Here is a 20,623-nt window from a genome sequence, read left to right as displayed (position 1 = left end):
CACACTAAGGGTCTAAGGAGGAAACCCGAACTGAGTAAGAAAATACGTGCAAGAACGCAAGCACAAGAATAAAGATGGGTTCAATGAAGCTTTTTACGAAAAGCAGGAACAATCGCGGGAAGGCAGACGCTTTCCCGCGAGGAATCTATGTTTGCATTGCATTCGTGCATGTGGTTGCATCCAGGGACGCCTGGGAAGTGTTGTTAAATGCATTGGTTTTAACTTATAAGGTTTTATTGAGTTTTTGGGCAGGTTCAGACCAATTTTAAAATATGCCGGCCGTCCACTTAATAAGTGGGCAGCCACTTAGAAGATAAAGCAACAAAACCAGCCAGCGAATTCTCTCTCCCTATTTCGGGTTATAAAAAATAAAAATTATAAATAAATAAATAAATAAAAACGGCCGCGATCTCTACGCCAGTAGTTATTCGTGCCGTGGCCAAGGAGCTATAAAAGCACCACATGCCCTCACTCACGGGAGGTGCCCACATCAGCAAGAGAAGACTCTGCCGCAAGAGATCGCGAGACTACGAAGCACGGAAGTCGCTTTTCCCGTGCAAGAGCGACAAGTATCTATTGTGGATTCTCCATACGAATTGTTGTCGCGTGTTTGTGTGGTTTGTTTTGCAGGAATCTCTTGTCTTACGGGAGGGCCCTTCACGGGAAGTACGGCTTCACGCCTAAGTCCCTTACGGGAAAGTACGGCTTTGTGCCTAAGTCCCTTACGGGAAGGAACGGCCTTGTGCCCAAGCCCTTTACGGGAAAGCACGACCTTCAGGTCTAAGATTACAGGACGGAGGGGTTTCCTCGGGTTCTCGTGCTTGTATACGAATTCTCCCTGAATAAAAGAATACTCTTAACAGGGGGGGACCAACCCATCTTCTCGTCCCCAATACTGTGTCGATCTTCTCCCTTCTCTCATGTTTGCAAAGTATTATAATTTTCAGATTTTCTAAGTGCTCGTGTACGCTCCCGTTTTGTGACAGTGGTATCAAAGCATGGTCTCCTCTCTTTCTCTGTAAAGGAGGACGACTCTGGGAAGATACGGGAAGAAGCCATGACAAGCCAAGAGAGAAGTAAGCAAGCGGAAACCTAAGTCCTGCAGGAAAAGCTCGCAGAGTTGGAAATTTCTTTTCTCTCTGCAAGAAGGCGACACAAGACTTGGGATTCTCTGAGAAGGCGACAAGAGCATGATGCTCAAGAAACTAGAGAATCTGAGAAGCGGAATGCTCAAGATACTTCAGAACCCAGAAGATATCCATGAACATTAATCGAGAACCATAGCCAAGAAATCCCGTCATTTCGGGAAGGATATGAAGAAGGTCTCTAGACCTAGGAACACTCCAGTCAAGCTTGATACTTTTGACAGAAGGGAAGATGTCCTGAAAGCTACTGCTTTTATTCGACAGTTTGAAGTTGCCTTTGCAAACGGCAAGAAGTTGCCTTTGCAAACGGCAATTTCTGAGAAGTGTCGAAGGTGAGGCATGTGACCAAACACCTCCAGGGGATTGCAAGTACTTGGTGGTATACCAAAGCTCTGCAAGGAACTTACAACAACAATTCAAGGCTGAATTCTCCGACAAATTTTTTTTTCCTCTACGCTTTGAGGAGGGCATTCAAGAAGATTGGGATTGGTTTGCCCAATAGGAACGCGAGCGAGTCAAAGCAAGTAGTGGTTCACTCTTGCCAAGGTAGGTCCATTCTTGATCCTCTATGAGGAAGGAAAGATGAACAAATTTAACGAAGGACTTTTGCCCGAATTTTGTAAACCCATCTGCAAGATACTTTGCAGCAGATGGTGGAGTCAGCAATAAAAGCTGAAAGTGTACACCTTGATGTACATAAAATACAATCCCCGCAGTGGGACGAGAACCATTGAACACAGAAACAACGAATTTTTGTTACCTCTCCTCCAAGGATACATTGCTATCCGGAGAAAGTTTGGAGTAACAGAACTCAATCTAACTCCTGAATTTTTGACCCTCAAACTTTAAGTGAGAGGGCAGATCTTTGATCAAAGTTAAATCTTTGAGGAACTCATAAAATGCGTATTGCTTTTATGCACGACATATGCACGTGTCTAACCAGGACAATCACTCTCGAGTGTTGAGTCAGAACATTGTTTTATACGATGAACTGCTTTGCTTAACCATCCGGAAGGCCCATGATTGATCTGGTATCCGATAGTTCTCCAACAAATTGCCTGCTAGTGCGGGTAGGAAATTATGAAGGAACCATTCTGAGCTTTCAAGCAAAGAACAACTTTTATCAAGCTTAAGTACCTTACAAACCAACACTCCCTACCCGGTAAGGGAAGACCAATCTTTGCAAGGAAGAGATGCTGCTGCAGATTTCAGCCGTAAAGAAGACGTTGCCGGTGATGCCCATGGCTGCCCCCAGTGTACCAGATGTCGTCAAGACCCAGTGCGCGAGTTCCCTCGCGAAGAAGTGCCTACGGAGCGTGTTTTCATCGCAACAAGCTTTTGTTTTTCTCTGTTTTCAGCCCATAAACGTCGTAGACAGGGCTGATTTACGAGAAGGAACCCGAGAACACACCTCTTTTGTGTGTAGGATTGGAAGAGAGGATTTTCTATGCAGAGATCTCTTCCAGGGAATTGCTTTTTCGAGAACCGAGTTGCGTTACGAGCGTCGTGACTTTGAAGGTACGATTTTTATGTTATGATCTCTGAGTATTTGATTGCAGGTGTACTTCCTCTTCGTGAGGGAGTAGGAGCAGAGGAAGGCATGAGCCTCTGCAGGATAAAAGTGCTCTGAGGAACTAGAGCCAGATCAGCCCAAGGGTTTCGTACCCAAGTTCGGGAAGCAGATCCACGGATTGAAGAGAGGTAGACTCTCAAGATGTGATCCGGAAGTTGAAATTCCTAAGGAAAGGACTTCGTGTCCAAGAAAGTGGAGTTACTCTGCAGGAACAGGACTCTGGAAACAGAGTCGGAAAAGCGTTGCATGGATGCCATGCCTTGAGTAGGACGGCAGAAAGGAAGGAACCATTCCGAGATTCCAAGCAAAGAAAAGCTTGAATACTCTTTAAGCCCACACCCCCTACCCGGTCAGGGAGGACATGGTAGTGCTTTTCGCACAAATGAATGAACACTCTCTTTATGAGAGAAGGAACAAGCGACGACTACGGCCTGTGCTCGAGGAATCCAAGGATTGAAATCCTAGTTATTTAATGAGCGGGTTTTGCTCTAAGATTGAACCAAGGGATCGTCAAGTTGAGTGTCTTCACTCTAAGGATCTTACGAAGGGAAGGTAATTTCCCAGGTTCACCAAAACTCTAACACAGCTTAAGAATTATGTACACCTTTGGGTACATGGATAACACACGAAGATGCAAACCTATGCCAAGGAACTGGACGAGAGTTTGTTATACTCTCTTGAGCGCCTTTTTATGCGCAAGGATATTCCAACACGAGAATTAGATGTGTTCGGTAGAAGGATTCTCTACAGAGAAGAGGTTTTCTGATGGTCATTGATTATTGAGTACGCTATGTGCTTTTATTATTACAGTAGCAACTTTTGGTTGCGGTATATGTTTCTCCATGAGCAGGTCAAGTAGCATTTACACGCTGCTGGAATAAATTCGAACTATTATGTTCGTAAGAGTAAAATTTGCCAACCATTTTAAAATGGTAAGAATTACCTTAACCACATATGGGAGAACATCCTTGAGATCCAAAGCAGGTTCACCCTTAAGTGGGCCAAGTTTGAACTTATGTTCACAGAATGGTATGGCTAGAATTTTATATGCCTAAGATTTTGCGAGGAATCCTAGATGCTTGCAAGGATGGCCTCTGCAAGGAAGAGACGCTAGTAGGCGTCACGAGAACACTGCTAGTGGTAATAACTTACAGGAGAAAAAGATTGGAAGAAAGTGCCGCCGTGCACAAGGAATCTTCGGATTGGAACCGCTCGCCTACGTTGAGCGACGGTCCGAAACAAGAACCTTCTTTAAGGTGATCGAAGACCTTGTTTGTGAAGGAAGATATCGAAATTAATACTCTTATGATTTGGGCATTCCCTATGTGGGAGGACACAAGAGGTTTAATACCCTCTGGACTAACAGCGCAGGATTATGCGCAAGGACAGATGCCTAGATTGATTTCTAGGAGGATTATTCTTCTCAAGATTGAGAAGGTGGAATTGAGTTAACAGATTCTCGGATAAGAAAACTTCCAATCTGTTGGAAAGACACGAATGACGAGTTCTTACATGGCTCGTAAGTTTGATGAATGGTGAAGGATATCCTCGAGGTACTAGAGGAAGGACATGAACCGGTAAGGTAAGTATTAAATTCTTGAATTTTATTTAAATTAATTTTTAAGCTCTCTTTTGAGAAAGGACTAGCTCAACTCACCATTGAGTAAGATTTGGAATCTTTCCGGTTTCTCCCCGGCAGTTCAGTTGGACCTCTACAATTGAGGACAACTGTTTATAAGTGAGAGGGATGAAACTAATTTGACTATTTTGTTTCTAATTTCTATTTTCTAGAATTAGGACTTTAATAAGAAATGTGTCAAAGTTAACTAATAAGTTAAGGAATCACAGATCTGTAAGAAAAACCATCAGGAGACAGACAACTCTGGTGTGTCATATGATGGGTGACAAGAAGCACCGTGAAGGAGTTGGCCTGTTAGTTCGGTGGGAGAAGACCAGGTAATGGTGGTCCCTGATGAGTCACAAGATGGGTGACAGGTTCATCGGTAAGGCGACACACTAAGGGTCTAAGGAGGAAATCTGAACTGAGTAAGAAAATACGCGTAAGAACGCAAGCACAAGAATAAAGATGGGTTCAATGAAGCTTTTTACGAAAAGCAGGAACAATCGCGGGAAGGCAGACGCTTTCCCGCGAGGAATCTATGTTTGCATTGCATTCGTGCATGTGGTTGCATCCAGGGACGCCTGGGAAGTGTTGTTAAATGCATTGGTTTTAACTTATAAGGTTTTATTGAGTTTTTGGGCAGGTTCATACCAATTTTAAAATATGCCGGCCGCCCACTTAATAAGTGGGCAGCCACTTAGAAGATAAAGCAACAAAACCAGCCAGCGAATTCTCTCTCCCTATTTCGGGTTATAAAAAATTAAAATTAAAATTATTATTAAAAATAAAAAAAAAACCGGCCGCGATCTCTACGCGAGCAGTTATTCGTACCGTGGCCAGGGAGCTATAAAAGCACCACATGCCCTCACTCACGGGAGGTGCCCACATCAGCAAGAGAAGACTCTGCCGCAAGAGATCGCCAGACTACGAAGCACGGAAGTCGCTTTTCTCGCGCAAGAGCGACGGTATCTATTGTGGATTCGCCATGCGAATTATTGTCGCGTGTTTGTGTGGTTTGTTTTGCAGGAATCTCACGTCTTACGGGAGGGCCCTTCACGGGAAGTACGGCTTCACGCCTAAGTCTCTTACGGGAAAGTACGGCTCTGTGCCTAAGTCCCTTACGGGAAGGAACGGCCTTGTGCCCAAGCCCTTTACGAGAAAGCACGACCTTCGGGTCTAAGATTACAGGACGGAGGGGTTTCCTCGGGTTCTCGTGCTTGTATACGAATTCTCCCTTAAGAAAAGAATACTCTTAACGGGGGGGGGGGGGGGGGGACCAACCCATCTTCTGGTCCCCAATACTGTGTCGATCTTCTCCCTTCTCTCATGTTTGCAAAGTATTAAAATTTTCAGATTTTCTAAGTGCTCGTGTACGCTCCCGTTTTGTGACAGCGAGTATGTCCTTATTGTATCGGCTTCGGCCATTTCTAAATTAATGAAATCCAGTCTGTTTGTTTACTCGATCTTTTTGAAAGAGTTGAGTGATGAGGATAGGACAAATATGTATGAACTTGATAAAGAACGCCAAGATTTTCTCCACTCTCATGCCGATTGCTTCTCAAAGGACCTGCCAGGCGAGTTACCACCCGCTCGTCCTGAAGATCATATCATTGATCTGATACCTGGAAGCACACCACCGAACCGGCCACCTTACCGTGTGAGCCGAGCCCAAAACGAAGAAATTATGAACCAAGTGAAAGACCTCTTGGAAAAGGGTCTTGTAGCCTACTACTTCACCGTAGTGCTCTCCTGTGTTGTTGGTTTTGAAGAAAGACGGATCTTGGAGAATGTGCATCGATTATAGAGCTCTCAACAAAATCACCATCAAGAACAGATTTCCGATTCCTAGAATCGATGATATACTTGACCGACTTCAGGGATCCTCGTGCTTTAGCAGGATCGACTTGAAAAGTGGATATCATTAGATTCGAATTGCGCCGGGAGACGTCTACAAAACAGCCTTTCGGCCGGCTTTTGGGTTATTTGAGTTTTTGGTGATGCCTTTTGGCCTAACCAATGCTCCTGCGACATTTAACCAGATGATAGATAGGATTTTTCCAAAGTACGGACTATTTGTTGGCACTTTCTTTGACGACATCATTGTTTTCTCCAAGGATGAGGCAGAACATAGAGTACAACTACTTCAAGTCTTTCAGGCATTACGAGATCACAAGTTGGTGATTAATGCGAAGAAAAGTGAATTTTTCCTATCAGAGATACACTTTTTGGGACACATTGCGTCAGCACAGCAGCAGTGCAGATGGATCCGGCCAAGATAGAGACTATCCGTGATTGGCCCGATTTGAAGAATGTCCATGAAGTTAGAAGCTTCTTGGGATTGTGTTCGTACTACATGCGGTTCATTAGAAAGTTTGCAGAGGTTGCTTCCCCTTTGCATATCTTGACACAGAAAGGAGTCCCTTTCTCGTGGGGACCCACAGAGGTGACTGCCTTTCAGACTTTGAAAGAGAAATTGACTACGGGACCAGTTTTGACTTTGCCGGATTTGCAGAAGTCATTTGAAGTATATTGTGATGCTTGTGGTTGTAGTCTGGGTGCGGTCTTAATGCAAGAAGGTCATGTCATTGCTTACGAGAGCCGATTGTTCTCAAGACCGAAATTGACAGCACACATTTATGAGAAAGAGCTTTTGGCGGTTATCCATGCTCTTACTCAGTGGCGGCACTGCCTACTCGGAGCGGATTTTACTGTCTTTACAGACCATCAGAGTTTACGCTACTTCTTGTCACATAGCAGCTATCGGAAAAGCAGATGCGGTGGGCGAACATCTCGTCACAGTTTCACTTCCAGATTGTCCATGTGCAGGGACAGAAGAATTTGGTGGCAGATGCTTTGTCTCGAAAGCCATTGGTTTTGGCTATTTCCACGATACATCATAGGAGCTTCGAGGATATGGTTGATCAGTATGCCACAGATACGGATTTTGCAGACATTTTCACACGGATACGGGATGGGAAAACAGTAGCGGGATATTCCATTCAGGATGGCTACTTGATGAGGAAAACCATGTTGTGCGTTACACAACCGTTGAGAGAAAAGGTTATGACCGAATGCCACTGTCCGCCTTTTACGGATCACCGCGGCATTGCTACCACCTTGAAAGGGATAGAGAGATTCTTCTTTTGGCCGAGACTCAAGAAGGATGTGGACGAGTTTGTGCACAATTGCTTGGTATGCCAGAAGGTCAAGTTTGACAGGCATAAAGCACAAGGATTGTTACAACCTTTGCCTATACCCACTTGCCCCTGGGAAAGTATTGCAATGGATTTTATGTTTGATCTCCCAAGGACACAGAGTGGTCACGATGGTATCTGGGCTGTTATTGACAGATTTAGCAAGCAAGCTCATTTCATTCCAGTAAAGAAAACAGTCAAGCCGGATCACTTAGCGAGACTGTTTCTGGCCCAAATTTTCAGATTATATGGCATCCCGAGACAATTGTCTCCGATAGGGACCTCAGATTCACGAGTTTGTTTTGGAAGGCAATTTGGGAGAACATTGGCACGCGGTTGCAGTTCTCGTCGTCTTTCCACCCGCAGACTGACGGGCAATCTGAGATTGCCAATTCAGTGGTTGAAGTCTTACATCTCAGATAAGAAGACTCAATGGGAAAAGTATCTACCTTTGGTGGAATTTGCCTACAACACGATACACTCTTCGACGGAGAAGACGCCATTTGAGATTATTGAAGGTGCTACGAAGGTTCCACCCTTCCTAAGCACGAAAGATAAGATTTTTGAAGCCGATGAGTACACGTGCGACTTGGACACGGCTTTTGCCAAGGTCCGCGAGGCTTTACAGAAATCTCATGAAAGACAAAAAAAGGCAGCAGATGGCCATCGTCGCGATTTGAAATTGAAGGAGGATGATTGGGTGCGGTGCTCTTACGTTTTGAGAAGGCACGCCTGAGAAAGAAGAAGAGAAAGGAGAGGCTTTTTCCAAAGCTTAGTATGAGATACTACGGACCTTTCCAGATCTCCGAAAAGATAAATGATGTCTCCTTCCGACTGAAATTGCTTGACACTTGGAGGATTCACAATGCATTTCATGTGAGTCTCTTGAAACCTTTTAAAGGTGATGTGCTTAGAGACGGGGAGCCTAATGAGCAACCCGAAGTGGAGGAAAACGAGGAGATCCTTGTTCCTGAACAAATATTGGCACGTAAGGACAGAAAGAATAAGGGTAAAGTTAGAAGGCGGTTCTTGGTTAAATTCAAGAACTATCCTGCATTGGATGTGAAGTGGATGGAGGAGAAGGACCTAGCAGATACTCCTCAGATTGTGAAACTTTACCTTGAAGCTTTTGGTTTAGCATAGTCTATTCCAAATGGAACCCAGAATTCAGCTTGGCCCGAGATCTGGTGCAGTGGGTTTGCACAAGAGGGGAGTTACTCCGCTCCTTTGTCAACAAATGCCTCGATTTTTTAATACTACAGTCATTGATATCTCTTTGAGCTTCAAGGATACTGAGAGCTGACAGTATTCTGCTATATGACTTTATGAAATGGAATTCCGGATTATATGAAACTGATTTGTTCTCGACTTGTTTAAGTGCGGGAACTGATAGACGAAATGACTACAGCATTTTGGTCTGAATGATCTCGATAGACATGGTTGCAATAGGGATTAGTCAATCAGGCATCTATGAGGTCTTGAGTGGATCTAGATGCTAATTGCATTGCTGATAAATCATGGTCTGAGATCCGAATGAATGTTGAATGTGATTTGTCATGTGATGTCCTGCGATGTCTAGTGATGTCCTGTGATGTGACTGTCAATTGGTACATGTGCTAGATGTGTGTTCCTAGTGCGTCGGTACTAACAGTTAGTGTCTGCTAAGGTAGTTTATGGCTTCTGTATGTTTTGCAGACGTAATCGAGGGCGGTTACAATGCTTTCAAGAGGGGGGTATGTCACAATCTGGTGGCGTGGCTGCCCGGTTTTACACCTCCCGTATGGACAGCCCCCGAGAGACCCGAACTGCTGAGATGGCAGGTTCCATACAGACAAGCCGGAAATTGCGATGCCTTTCACGGAATTCCGTACATGCTGGCACTGTTTACGGCGCAGCTTTTGGGCAATTCTTGCTTTATTTGGCTACGCAATTGCAGAGAGAGAGAGAGAGAGAGAGAGAGAGAGAGAGAGAGAGAGAGAGAGAGAGAGAGAGAGAGAGCCTTTTTGCTTTATTCTACGTAGAGGTTCAGAGAGAGAGAAAAGCCTCTTTTGCTTTATTTTGAAAGCTTTTAAAATTATGGCAGCTTTTGGGGCTCTGCTTTTAGCATCCCTTGTAATCTTTAAATATGTGGGCAGGGCCTCACAACTCGGAGCATCTGGACGCAGAGTCTGAGAGTGAGCGCCTACAAACACTCTTGTACTTTGAACACAGATTAATACAAAAAGAAATACTGAAAGGGGCGCCAGTCTTTTGAGCCAATATCTCTAGGCATGGAACTCCGTCGGGCCAGTGTCGAATCAATTGTGAATTGTAAACTGTTTTGAAGTATTTATTTGGGGTGTCGCGGTAGATTCTCGACTTGGAGTGTCCAAGTCTGTCACAGTCTGTACGTGGCACTGTCAACACAAAACGCGAGCGTCCGTACAACTGCCACATCATCATCCTCCACACAAATCTTTGAGTTTGTGTGTGTGGATCTTGCTTTATTTAACCTCTTTAGGTCACTTGGCCCCCATCGGACGGGGTCCCATAAGTTGGTAAACTTATGTCTAGAAACTCTTTAATTGCTTGGCCCACTCGGCGAGGATCTGCAAGTTGGTGAGAACTCTTGCTTGTTCTACCTGCTTCAACTTCTTCTGCTACTACTAGGGTTTAGGTTCCTCGTTCGGGATCTGCAGGTTGGCTCTGTTCTTCAGTGGCTTGACACGTCAACAATTTGTGACAGTACTAGATTCGAGCTAAATCCTAAACACTTCCGCTACACATGACAAGAGGATAACTCGAAGGGAAAGGTTTGCTGCCCATCTCTCCTAGCAAGAGATCGCGTCATCGTCAGCAAACCCCGCCGTGGCTGCCCACCAAAAACACTGAGGGCTTCCAGGTAAAAATGATGGAGCTACTGGAGAAAACGCTAGGCCTGCATGCTAAGAAAAACGCTAGTGCTTGTCTGCCGATGACCTCCACCTGCTGTCACAAATTGCTGACGTGTCAAGTCACTCAAGAACGGAGCCAACCTCAATGCCGACCGAGGGGCCTAAGCCCTAAGTGAACAAGCAGAAGCAATAGAAGAAATTTTACCAACTTGCAAAGTCTTGCCGCGTGGCCTATTTTTAAAAGAAGAGTTCTTACCAACTTATAGGACCCCGTCCGATGCGGCCGAAGTAACCTAAAAAGACTAAATAAAGCGGAGCCCACACACACTCTCAACTATCGTGGAAAATTGATGATGTGGCAACTGTACGCACATCCCGGATTTTGCGTTGACATACTGAGGTGGCAGACAATACAGAATTCCACGTTTTACGCTGCAGGTACTCACATGGCAGCAGTACACATTTCCGTAATTTGCGTTGGCAACCTTTTAGCTTTTTGACCAGTTGCTTTTGAATTTGACTTTTTTTCATGTAACTCCTTCTCAAGGCCAAGGGCCTTTAAATATGTGCAAGGCTCATTCTCTGGCACGCTTCAGTATGAAGGTTCAGGGATTGGTGTCACAAATCAGCCCTAATAGTGAGGCGCATAACACAAATGAACCCTAGAAAGTGGGGTGCCCTTCTTTTTATAAGCCAAGGGATTCGACAAATGAAAAGCCAAAGGTCCGACAAATAAAGACCAAAGGTCGGATAAATGAAAAGCCAAAGGTCAGCCAAACAAATGAAAAGCCAAAGGTCGGACAATTGAAAAGACAAGGGTCAAGGGCACCCAAAAGGCTAGGCTTTTACCTATATAAAGACCTCTTCAGGTCATTTGTGGGGATCATCATGTTTTGACGATCTCTCTCTTTAAGCATTTCTTGAAGGCGACAAAAGGCTCGAGTCTTGTGAAGATCAAGAAGGCTTTGAGCACTTGTGACAATAACTTGTATTGGCCAGCTTTTGCAATATAAAAGAAATACCCTTCGAGGGCTCTTGTCTTGAGGGCCAACGCTTCCAAGGAAGGAATTTCGCCTTCCTGTGTCTCATGTTTGGTCTCTCTCTCTCTCTCTCTCTCTCTCTCTCTCTCTCTCTCTCTCTCTCTCTCTCTATATATATATATTTTTTTTTTTTAATTATTTTTAATTATTTTTTTTTATTTTTTTTTTCAAGCAGAAGTGTTTGCTATTGTGATTCACCTTCTGTGCTTAACGTACATAAAGGTTTCAGTGGTATCAAAACCCAGTTGATTGTTCTTCTACAAACAATGCGATCCTTCCCACAGTAGCAAAGCACGATGGTTCAGAGTCTATTTCTCACGCAATTGAAGAGAAGAACACAATGAAGAAGTAGAACTCGAGAAAGACATCAAAGAGAAGGATTTTCTCTGAGGCGGATGATGAAGAAGCAGCTAAAAAAAAACCATGCAACAGGTTCTTGTTGGTACCAAGGATCCAAAGCTTTCAAAGTTCATTCCGACAAAGAATCTTGATACACCGGTAAAGCAATGGAAGGCAAACAATCCACAACTTTTGGCAAGGGCGACTCAAGAAAGATTGGCTATAGTAAAACATCAAAGACAGAAGGCCCGACTTAAGATGTGGTCAGAAAGATTTATGGGGAGACAATCTGTTTTCCTTGAAGCAGCTAATGATTTGTATTCGTCTCAAGAAAGACGAGGTTTCTATGATGCCCGTTATGGATCTTGAAGACAAAGCAAGTGATCATTTTGCTATGCATATGGGAGATGATCCACTTGGATTTGGAAATGCCTATGGACAGATATTTGCTATTGGAGCTCGTCTATAACAACACAGTCCATACATCAACAAGGAAGGCCCCATTTAAGATTGTTGATTTACTCACTTATTTTGACTGATGTCTTATTATTTGATTGAGTATGATTAGATGGAATGATCGCAGCATTCTATCTTGATGATGTACTAATTCATTCGAGACATCCGTAAAGTTCAATTTAGAATTGGATGTGATGATTAGTATGGATAAATCTAGTGCATCAAAAGTTCCAATTTGGATGAGATAAACTGGGTATGTGGTTTTAGTGCATCAAGACATCCGTCAAAGATCGGGAGATCTGGACGTAATGACTAATATTGCTACTCCAGGATATCAAGATTCAAAAGTTCTAATGAGGATGAGATGGCTGATAGAGATCTCATTGATTCTAGTGCATCAAAGACATCCGTGGAGTTCAAGATAAGAACTCGATGTGATGACTAGTCTCATTGATTCTAGTGCTTATGGAGTATCTGAGAGTTCGAGATTGAACTAGATAGTCATGCCTAGATACATGTGATGCATGCCAACCATTCATGCATGTACATGATTGACTGACTAATTGATAAATATTATTGTGTTACCCTTGTTCTCTTTTGAAGGTGTGATTGAGAACGATTACTGTTTTTTTCAAAGGGGGGTATGTCACAAATCAGCCCTAAAAGTGAGGCGCATAACAAAAATCAACACTAGAAAGTGGGGTGCCCTTCGTTTTATGAGCCAAGGGATTGGACAAATGAAAAGCCAAAGGTCAGACAAACATTTACAGACATTTTTCATGTCGTGGGGTGTTAGTGTGGTCGGACAGCCATGCTACATCCCTTTTCGGTTTTTAGTTTTTTTTTTTTTTTTTTTTGGGGGGCGGGGGGGGGGGGGGGGAGGGGGAGGGAAACTTGATGTGAGATTGCAGAGTCCCTTGTACTCTTGCTTCCCTTGTACTCTTGCTAGCAGAGATTGCCCACAGGGCCTGTCCATCTCATTCTCTATCCTCTTGCGTTTTTCACACCTTTTGGTGCCCTACGAGTTTCTCATGCATTTGATGTCATTGTGGTCCTTGCCGTTGGCAACAAGACTTGTGAGATTCCTCATCACTCTATCTGACCCAGATCCCTCGACTTGTGCACCTTGAATCTGAGAGGAGGTGTCCGTCTCAGAGTTTTGAGGGTTATTTCTTGGGTTTTGAGTCTGATCTAGGGCCCGACCTTGTGAGACGAATTGGCAAGAACTTGTACTATCTCTAGTATGAAAGGGTTGCCCGCAGCGCTTGTCCCATCACGCTCTCTCTCTCTGCTCTCTTGCATTTTTCTCTCCTCTTCTCTCCCCCCCGTGCCCCCGTGTCACCATCCCTTCTACTGCACTTCGATAGATCTATCAAGAAGCCAACAAAAAGAGAGTAAAACAATAGTTTGGCATTAACATATACAACAAAGCTACATGCTAGAACAAAGACGCATGCACGAAACACACATGAGCAAACCAATTGTACTTACCCATAGATTGTGAATAGGAATGTGCAGGTGAGAAACATCATCTAGCATTCAACAACCTTGATAGACTAACAAAAGAAAGATGGGAGGTGGGGGGAGGGGACATGCTAAATTTACTCACTAAATAAGGATTCACAATGTCCACAGATCAAACATTCCTCATCTAACCCAACAACGTGAAGGCTAAATACCCCCAAACAAGTTCAGTTACTTCATTCGACCTGCATCCCATCATACAACCTGCATGCATCTATCAGAACCCCAAAGTAACCCACAAATGTAAATGACAATTCAAGATTATTATTGATGCCTGTAAACACTTGGTAGAAGAAAATCTCTAAACACAGAAGACACTTACAAAAGACATCCCATTGGCAGTGTTTGCACTTGTTTCGGAAGGTCTATGATCAGGAGAGGACTGCAAGTTATCTCCAAAACCGGCTTTAGAATCAACTTCTGCCAGCACACAACCATTCATTGCTTCTATTAATCGCGTATCCACATCAAGAGCCTTTTTTTCTTCTTTAGGTTCATTCTTGACACTTGACTGGGACTCTTTGCCACAAGCTTCTTTCTGTTGAGTAGAGAGATTGTCGGGTCCAGCTTTTGTGTGGTCCTCAGCAGCCGTGGAGCTTAGGTCATCTGTTTTATCCTTGAAAAGCTTTTTCAGAAGATTTGAAGGGCTCATTCCATCTTCACGACGCAAACTAAAAACTTTGGATTCCTCCAAACTTCGATCTTTGAATAGCCTCTTAAAGAAACCATCAGTCCCTGGGCTACCCTCCGATATGTTTACAGTCGCAGGTTCTGTAGCAGCCTTGTCATCATCTTCTGGATGCACCCGTAAAAACCTTCTGAAAAGAAAAAATTCAGGGCTCTCCTCATCATCTACATTTGGCAGGACCTTCTCCTCTTCCTCAAGCTTCTCCCTATCCTCCTTTTTCTCACGATCGTCAACCTTGTCACGAAACAGTCTTTTGAAGAAACCCTCATCTTCGCCTAGCTTATTACCAATTTTTTCGTCTGTTTCAGCTTTGTCCTTAAACATCCTCTTGAAGAAACTCTCTGAGGCAGCAAGCTCTTCACCCCTACTAGCCTTCTCCTCGTCATCCTTCTCTCTGAGAATTCTTCTAAAAAAACTTTCAGACTCACCACTGTTGGACCGGTCTGTCTCATCATCTTCTTTGATTTGAAACTTTTTCATTATTGCATGTACTTTTGGACCAGGCATAAGACCAGGCATAAGCTTCTTGAAGACTTTGAGAGACGAATCCGTTTCTTCGGATGGACTTCGAACCGCCTCTTCTTCAATCACAGAGTTAGGAGCCCCAACAGGAGAGAGAACCTTTTGTAAAGGAGGTGAACCTGTGAGATTAAGCAAACGACGAGATGAAAGAAGCTTGTTGAGCATGCGACTTTTGCTACCAGGACTAGTTTCAATCTTTTTTGGTCTCACAAGAGGAGGCCAGTCCCCCATCAATGCTGCCATTTGGCACTTTTCCAATAACCTGTTGAGCTCCTTGGCATCATCAGATTCCTCAACTTCTGCTTGCAAAAACCAATGCACTTTCAATGCAATTTTCAGCGACCTGGAACAACCATCCATCATGAACTTTTCCAATGCTGCACTTGTTTTGTACACCATCATGTAACAAAGCTGGAAAAGGTAGCTCTCAACGCCAGAAAGCGGCAGTGTGTACATCTTATTGCACAAATAATCTCTGACACCCTGGTGATCATGCTTGTACAAGTAGCTAACTGCAATCCATTCACAGAAGAAAGAGGAATCAAAGAAGCGTATAAGCCATCCGTTTTCACCCATGGGACTTGGAGTCTTGGAAATCTCACGAGGACATTCCTCCTCTAGTGCTGCTGGAGAAGTGTAACCTAGAAGACGCACCATATCCCAGCTGCAAACAAAATATCCGTGCTGGCTGTCTCAAGCAGCCCACGATACCAATTCCATCATACACTGTCAGCAATAGAGAGTAGCTATCTCCATGTTCTTTTCACCCAACCAAAAAGGAAACTGAAGCCAAATCCCCCAGTTGCAGCCGGTGTGTAGCCTATGTCCAACACGCTTAATCCTGGAAAGAAGTATTCGAGATCAGGTGCTTCCTGCATGGACCTTGTCGTTGTCATGGATAAATCAATGATGCACCTGCCTTCACGCTGCATCAAGCAGAAGAATTGGATGGTGCATTGATTGAGTGCATGTGTTCTCACTGCAGGGAAAGGGGGAGAGAGAGAAATGGAGAGATCCGGGGTTTGGTTGTGATGAAGAGACAAGGAGACGAGATCTGATCATGAGCCAAAGAAGGGGAACTCTGCCAAAAAGATGCAATCTGCCGTACACCCCTTAGGGGCCTTGATTGATCGATGTGCCTCTCCTAGCCCTCCTTGTGGGCTTGTTTCAAGCAGCGTATTGAAGAAAAAATTACCGAGCAAACCCTGCCTCGTTATTGATGCTGACTCCGCTATTGCAATGCCAGAACGAGCGAGATGCTGACTGTAAGCGAGACAAAAATCCGCCAACGTGGTTCTTTAATCAACTTACCTCCGCTGCGCTGTCACTTGTGATGATTAATTTGGTTGTTGCCGAAGAGATCGCGCTAAAAATTAGGGCACTGCAAAGAAACTCGAGGGAAGATTTGGCTATGGCGCTTCGGCGACGGTACTAGGGTTGGCAGGCGGGCGACGAAGAGAGCTTCTTTTCCTGCTAAAATGAGAAATTTGATTTGCTGTAGCCTGTGAGGGTGGAGAAGACGAGGGAGCTCTTTTAGCCCGACGGCAACCCCATGTGTTGTGAACATTCCGGCCATTTTTAACCCCCCACTCTGTTTCAAAGTTGTGTGTGTATGTGTGTGGACCTCTTTTCTCTCCCTCCCCTTTTTCAATTTTGATTTGAAAGTTTGACCCCAGTTCACACGGCCTCCCCCCCTTGTCGTGCACTCAAAGTCCCATACATCTCTACTCATATCAATCACCTTCTAGACATGCGTCTCTCACATATCGAGTAGAAGACCACCGTGACACGCTAGTTTAATCCTTCTCTCTACCTTGGTCGCATAAGTCGCTAGCATCGCAAGCTAACGACACACATCCAGCACTCTCCCTTGAGCTTCCTTTGTCACTTAGTGTAGTGATGGCCAGCTAACCCACACTACGTTCATCCTTTAGCATTGTTTGAGGAGGTTTGTCTTGCCGGCTTGGCTAGAGCATTATCAAAAGTACTTCTAACATGCAAATTTCTATATCGACCATACAACATTGATAAATGTTGCATGTGTGACATGCCCTCAATTGACACTACAGCATGGATGTATACGACACTAGTGTGATAACCATTTTGATGAGTAACACTTGTTCATTCCCCATTGCAATGCAAAGAGGCTTGTAAAGGTTAAGACTTGTGTACACTTCTTGAATACAGGTGAAAATTGAACAATGCAGTGTGAGTGTGTGTGCTTAATGCTAATAGAAAGTTCAAATTGATGATCACCAATCTCTCACCCTTGAGGTCCAAGTCATAATATAGTATGACTTGGATCTCACCCATGAGATCTAAGTCATATTATAGTAATTCACATAATCTCTCACCATCTTGCACATTGATGGTGGTAGCAATTGTGTTATTGGACTCAAGAGGAATGCACACGAAGCTTGAAGAAGAAGAAGGCAGAGAAGCTCAAGGGCACACTAGACAAAGAAGAAGTATTACTTAGTGTGCACGTACAAAGAAAAGTGATACCCTAACTCTATGGGTGGCTCAGCCACAACCTGTGGTTCCACTCTATCCTGTCCTTGCTCCTCTTGAGCCCTGACATTTTGTCTTGCACGTGTAGGTCCATCTTCTTGGAAGACAACTCTTCTGATCTCCTCAACCCTCTCTGGTTTAGAATGATATTTGGCTTCATTAAAGTGAACATCATTGCTGCGGATAACCTTTCTGGATTCAGGATCCCAAAGTCTGTACCCCATCTCACCAGAATTACCATAGCCTAGAAAGATGCACTTTCTACTCTTTGGCTCAAGTTTGTTCCTAAATTCCTTTGCAACGTGAGTATATGCCTCACAACCAAAGACTCTGAGATGCTTGTATGAGGGCACCTTGCCTGACCATACCATCTCTGCCACTAAATCCTTCTGCAAAACCTTGTTAGGAGATCTATTTATAAGATGAACAGCTGTTGATACAGCTTCAACCCAAAACCCATTTGGCAGTTATGCATTAGACAACATACTTCTGACCTTCTCTTGTATGGTCCTATTCATCCTCTCAGCAACACCATTTTGAGGAGGATTGTAAGGAGCAGTGAGTTCACGTTTTATACCTTTTGACTCACAAAAGTCCTGAAAGGCCTTTGAAACATACTCTCCACCATTGTCAGTGCGTAAGCATTTAAGCTTCTTGCCACTCTGATTCTCCACAAGTGTCACAAACGTTTTGAAAACACTAAACGCTTCATCCTTGTGCTTGAGAAAGTAAACCCATACTTTCCTCGAGTAATCATCTATAAATGTCATAAAGTAAGAAGCTCCCCCTAGAGATAGGTTAGGCATAGGTCCACACAAATCACTATGAACAAGTGCCAACTGTGTATCTCTTCTACTGCTTCTATGCTTATGTGGCTGCTGTGTTTGCTTACCATACAGACAATGTTCACAAAATTCAAAATCATTAAATGACAAGCCAGGCAAATAACTAGAACGAGACAAGATTTCCATTCCCTTCTTGGACATATGTCCTAACCGGCTATGCCACAAAGAAACGTTTGGTTGCTCGGTTACATTGATTACATTTTTAGAGACATTTGATACATAAATCATGTAAAGTCCGCCAGACTTTACTCCATGTGCTATTGTCATAGAACCCTTGGATATCTTCCACATGTTCTGTCCAAAAGTGGTGACGTAGCCAGCATCATCAAGTAAATCTGTGTTGATCAAGCTCTTTGTAATTGCGGGAACATGTCTCACATTCTTCAGCGTGAAAGAAGAGCCATTCTGAAACTTCAATTGAACATCTCCAACACCTAAGATCTCACATGTCTGCCCATTGCCTAGCCGAACATGATCTTTAGTGGTCACATAAGAGGTAAACCACTCCTTGTTTGGAGACACCTGAAGTGATGCCCCTGAGTCTATAATCCAGTCACTCAGTGCATTTCCATCAGATGCTGTAAGAAGAGCTGAGTCCATTGTATTCTTCAAGAAGTAGATGTCTCCTGACACTAGACTGTCATCCTCTGCAACAGCGTTTTTCACATTTATTTCTTGAATCTTCACTGAGGACTTGTTCTTCTCACCATGGTCTTCAGTTTTCTCTTTGCCTTTTTTTGCTTTCCATTCTCTGTAGTCTCTTTTCATGTGACCCTTCTTGCCACAATGGTAGCATTCTATGTCACTCTTACCTTTAGCACTGCGGGACTTGCTACGAGACTGATTCCTCTTTCCACCTTTGTACTTTTCTTTGGTCCTTCCCCTGACAACTAAGGTTGTTCCTTTGCCTTTGTCCATTGTCTTTCTATTGGTTTCTTCAGTAAGCAGACTTCCTTCTACACCTGCTATGTTCAAACCATCTGCAGGTGCAGAATTACTCAAAGCTGTGCCAAAAGTGTCCCAACTTTCCGGCAATGTGATCAATAGGAACATAGCTCTAACAGGTTCATCAAACTTGACACCTTGAGCTGACAACTGACTATAGATTGTGTTGAATTCATTCAGATGATTGGACATAGGTGTCCCTTCTTTCATCTTCAAGTCAACAAGCTTCTTAAGCCAGTATACATGTGAAGCTGCACTTTGCTTCTCATAAAGATCACTCAGCTTTAACCATGTTTGATAAGCCGACATCTCGTCTGCTACATTGAAATAAACGCTTTCTGCCAAAGTCAGCATAATGGTAGAAAGTGCCAATTCATCCATTTCGCTCCATTCATCTTCGTCCATATCTTCTGGTTTTATCCCCTTGAGCTTTATAGGTTTTATCTACTTCTTTTGTACCAACACGTGCCAAATCTGCTTCTTCCACAATGGGAAATTGGTTCCATCCAGCTTCTTGATATTGTAAAGAGCAGTGTCTTGTGATCCAGCCATAGCTACTCACAGTAGTTTACTTTCCTGGGAAAAATTCGGCACAGTTTCCCATGTAAATTAACCTCTAAACCAATATCAACCTGTCAAATGAACCAAGAAAGCTTCAGATTCTGCAGAAATTTTTGGCAAAGTCTCCTTTGTAAAATGGCTCTGGTGTACTAAAAAACAGACCAAAAACAGCTCAAAAAACCACTATCTCTCTAACACTGTAAGCTGTGGGTAAACCTGTCCTGCACCTGTATTGTCTCTCACTGTCCTGCACTGTCCTGTAAGCATAGACTGCGACAATGCCTCAACGGCAGTAAAGCAAAGATGCAATCCCAACTGTCTAACTCACAGTCAATACATCCTAGCTGCCTATCTAAGGGTGCTCGAGGGATCGCCCCAAGACCTGTATCACCGAAAGGATCTCAACATTCGAGAATCCCCCAGCTCAATAAAACCTCACTCAACCCTCAACAAAGGCTGCAATAAATCTGACAATACATAGACTTCCCACAAAGTCATACATCCACAAATTTCCCACTGTATGTTGTAACCGTTGCGGCGGTTGTTTGCTGCGTGACTCACAGCCAGCAAACCCTCAACAAACATACATCATCTCTGACAATCATGTGGAAGTACCTGCAATGTCAGGATGAAATCTGGAATATCAAGCAGCAAACACAAGCTACCTGATGAACTAGTGGATGTCGCCTACAGTCTATGTGTAGGTGCGCCCGTGTCGTATGTGACATGCCTCCGAGAACTGTGAGCCGTCCTTCGTTGTGTAGACAGCCACAAATCAGCACTCTG

General features: G+C 43.9%; 1 protein-coding gene across 2 annotated transcripts in view; it reads right to left on the bottom strand.

The window, feature by feature from the left end:
- Nucleotides 1–16,554, bottom strand: part of LOC147450142 (phosphatidylinositol 4-kinase beta 1-like) — a 62,217-nt gene extending 45,663 nt beyond the window's left edge. The window contains exon 1 of one of the 2 annotated variants that reach the window (XM_086519455.1): nucleotides 14,088–16,554. In XM_086519455.1, coding sequence (XP_086375581.1) covers nucleotides 14,088–15,632 — 1,545 coding nt within the window. In that variant the 5' untranslated portion in view covers nucleotides 15,633–16,554. The remainder of the gene's footprint in view (nucleotides 1–14,087) is intronic. The other variant, XM_086519456.1, reaches the window with a different exon arrangement.
- Between the last annotated feature and the right edge of the window lie 4,069 nt (nucleotides 16,555–20,623).

Source organism: Adiantum capillus-veneris, chromosome 9 (genome assembly GCF_014529385.1).
Source record: "Adiantum capillus-veneris isolate H3 chromosome 9, ASM1452938v2, whole genome shotgun sequence".
NCBI lineage: Eukaryota > Viridiplantae > Streptophyta > Polypodiopsida > Polypodiales > Pteridaceae > Adiantum > Adiantum capillus-veneris.
Note: the sequence above shows the minus strand (reverse complement) of the source record. Positions and strands in the feature narration are given on the sequence as shown.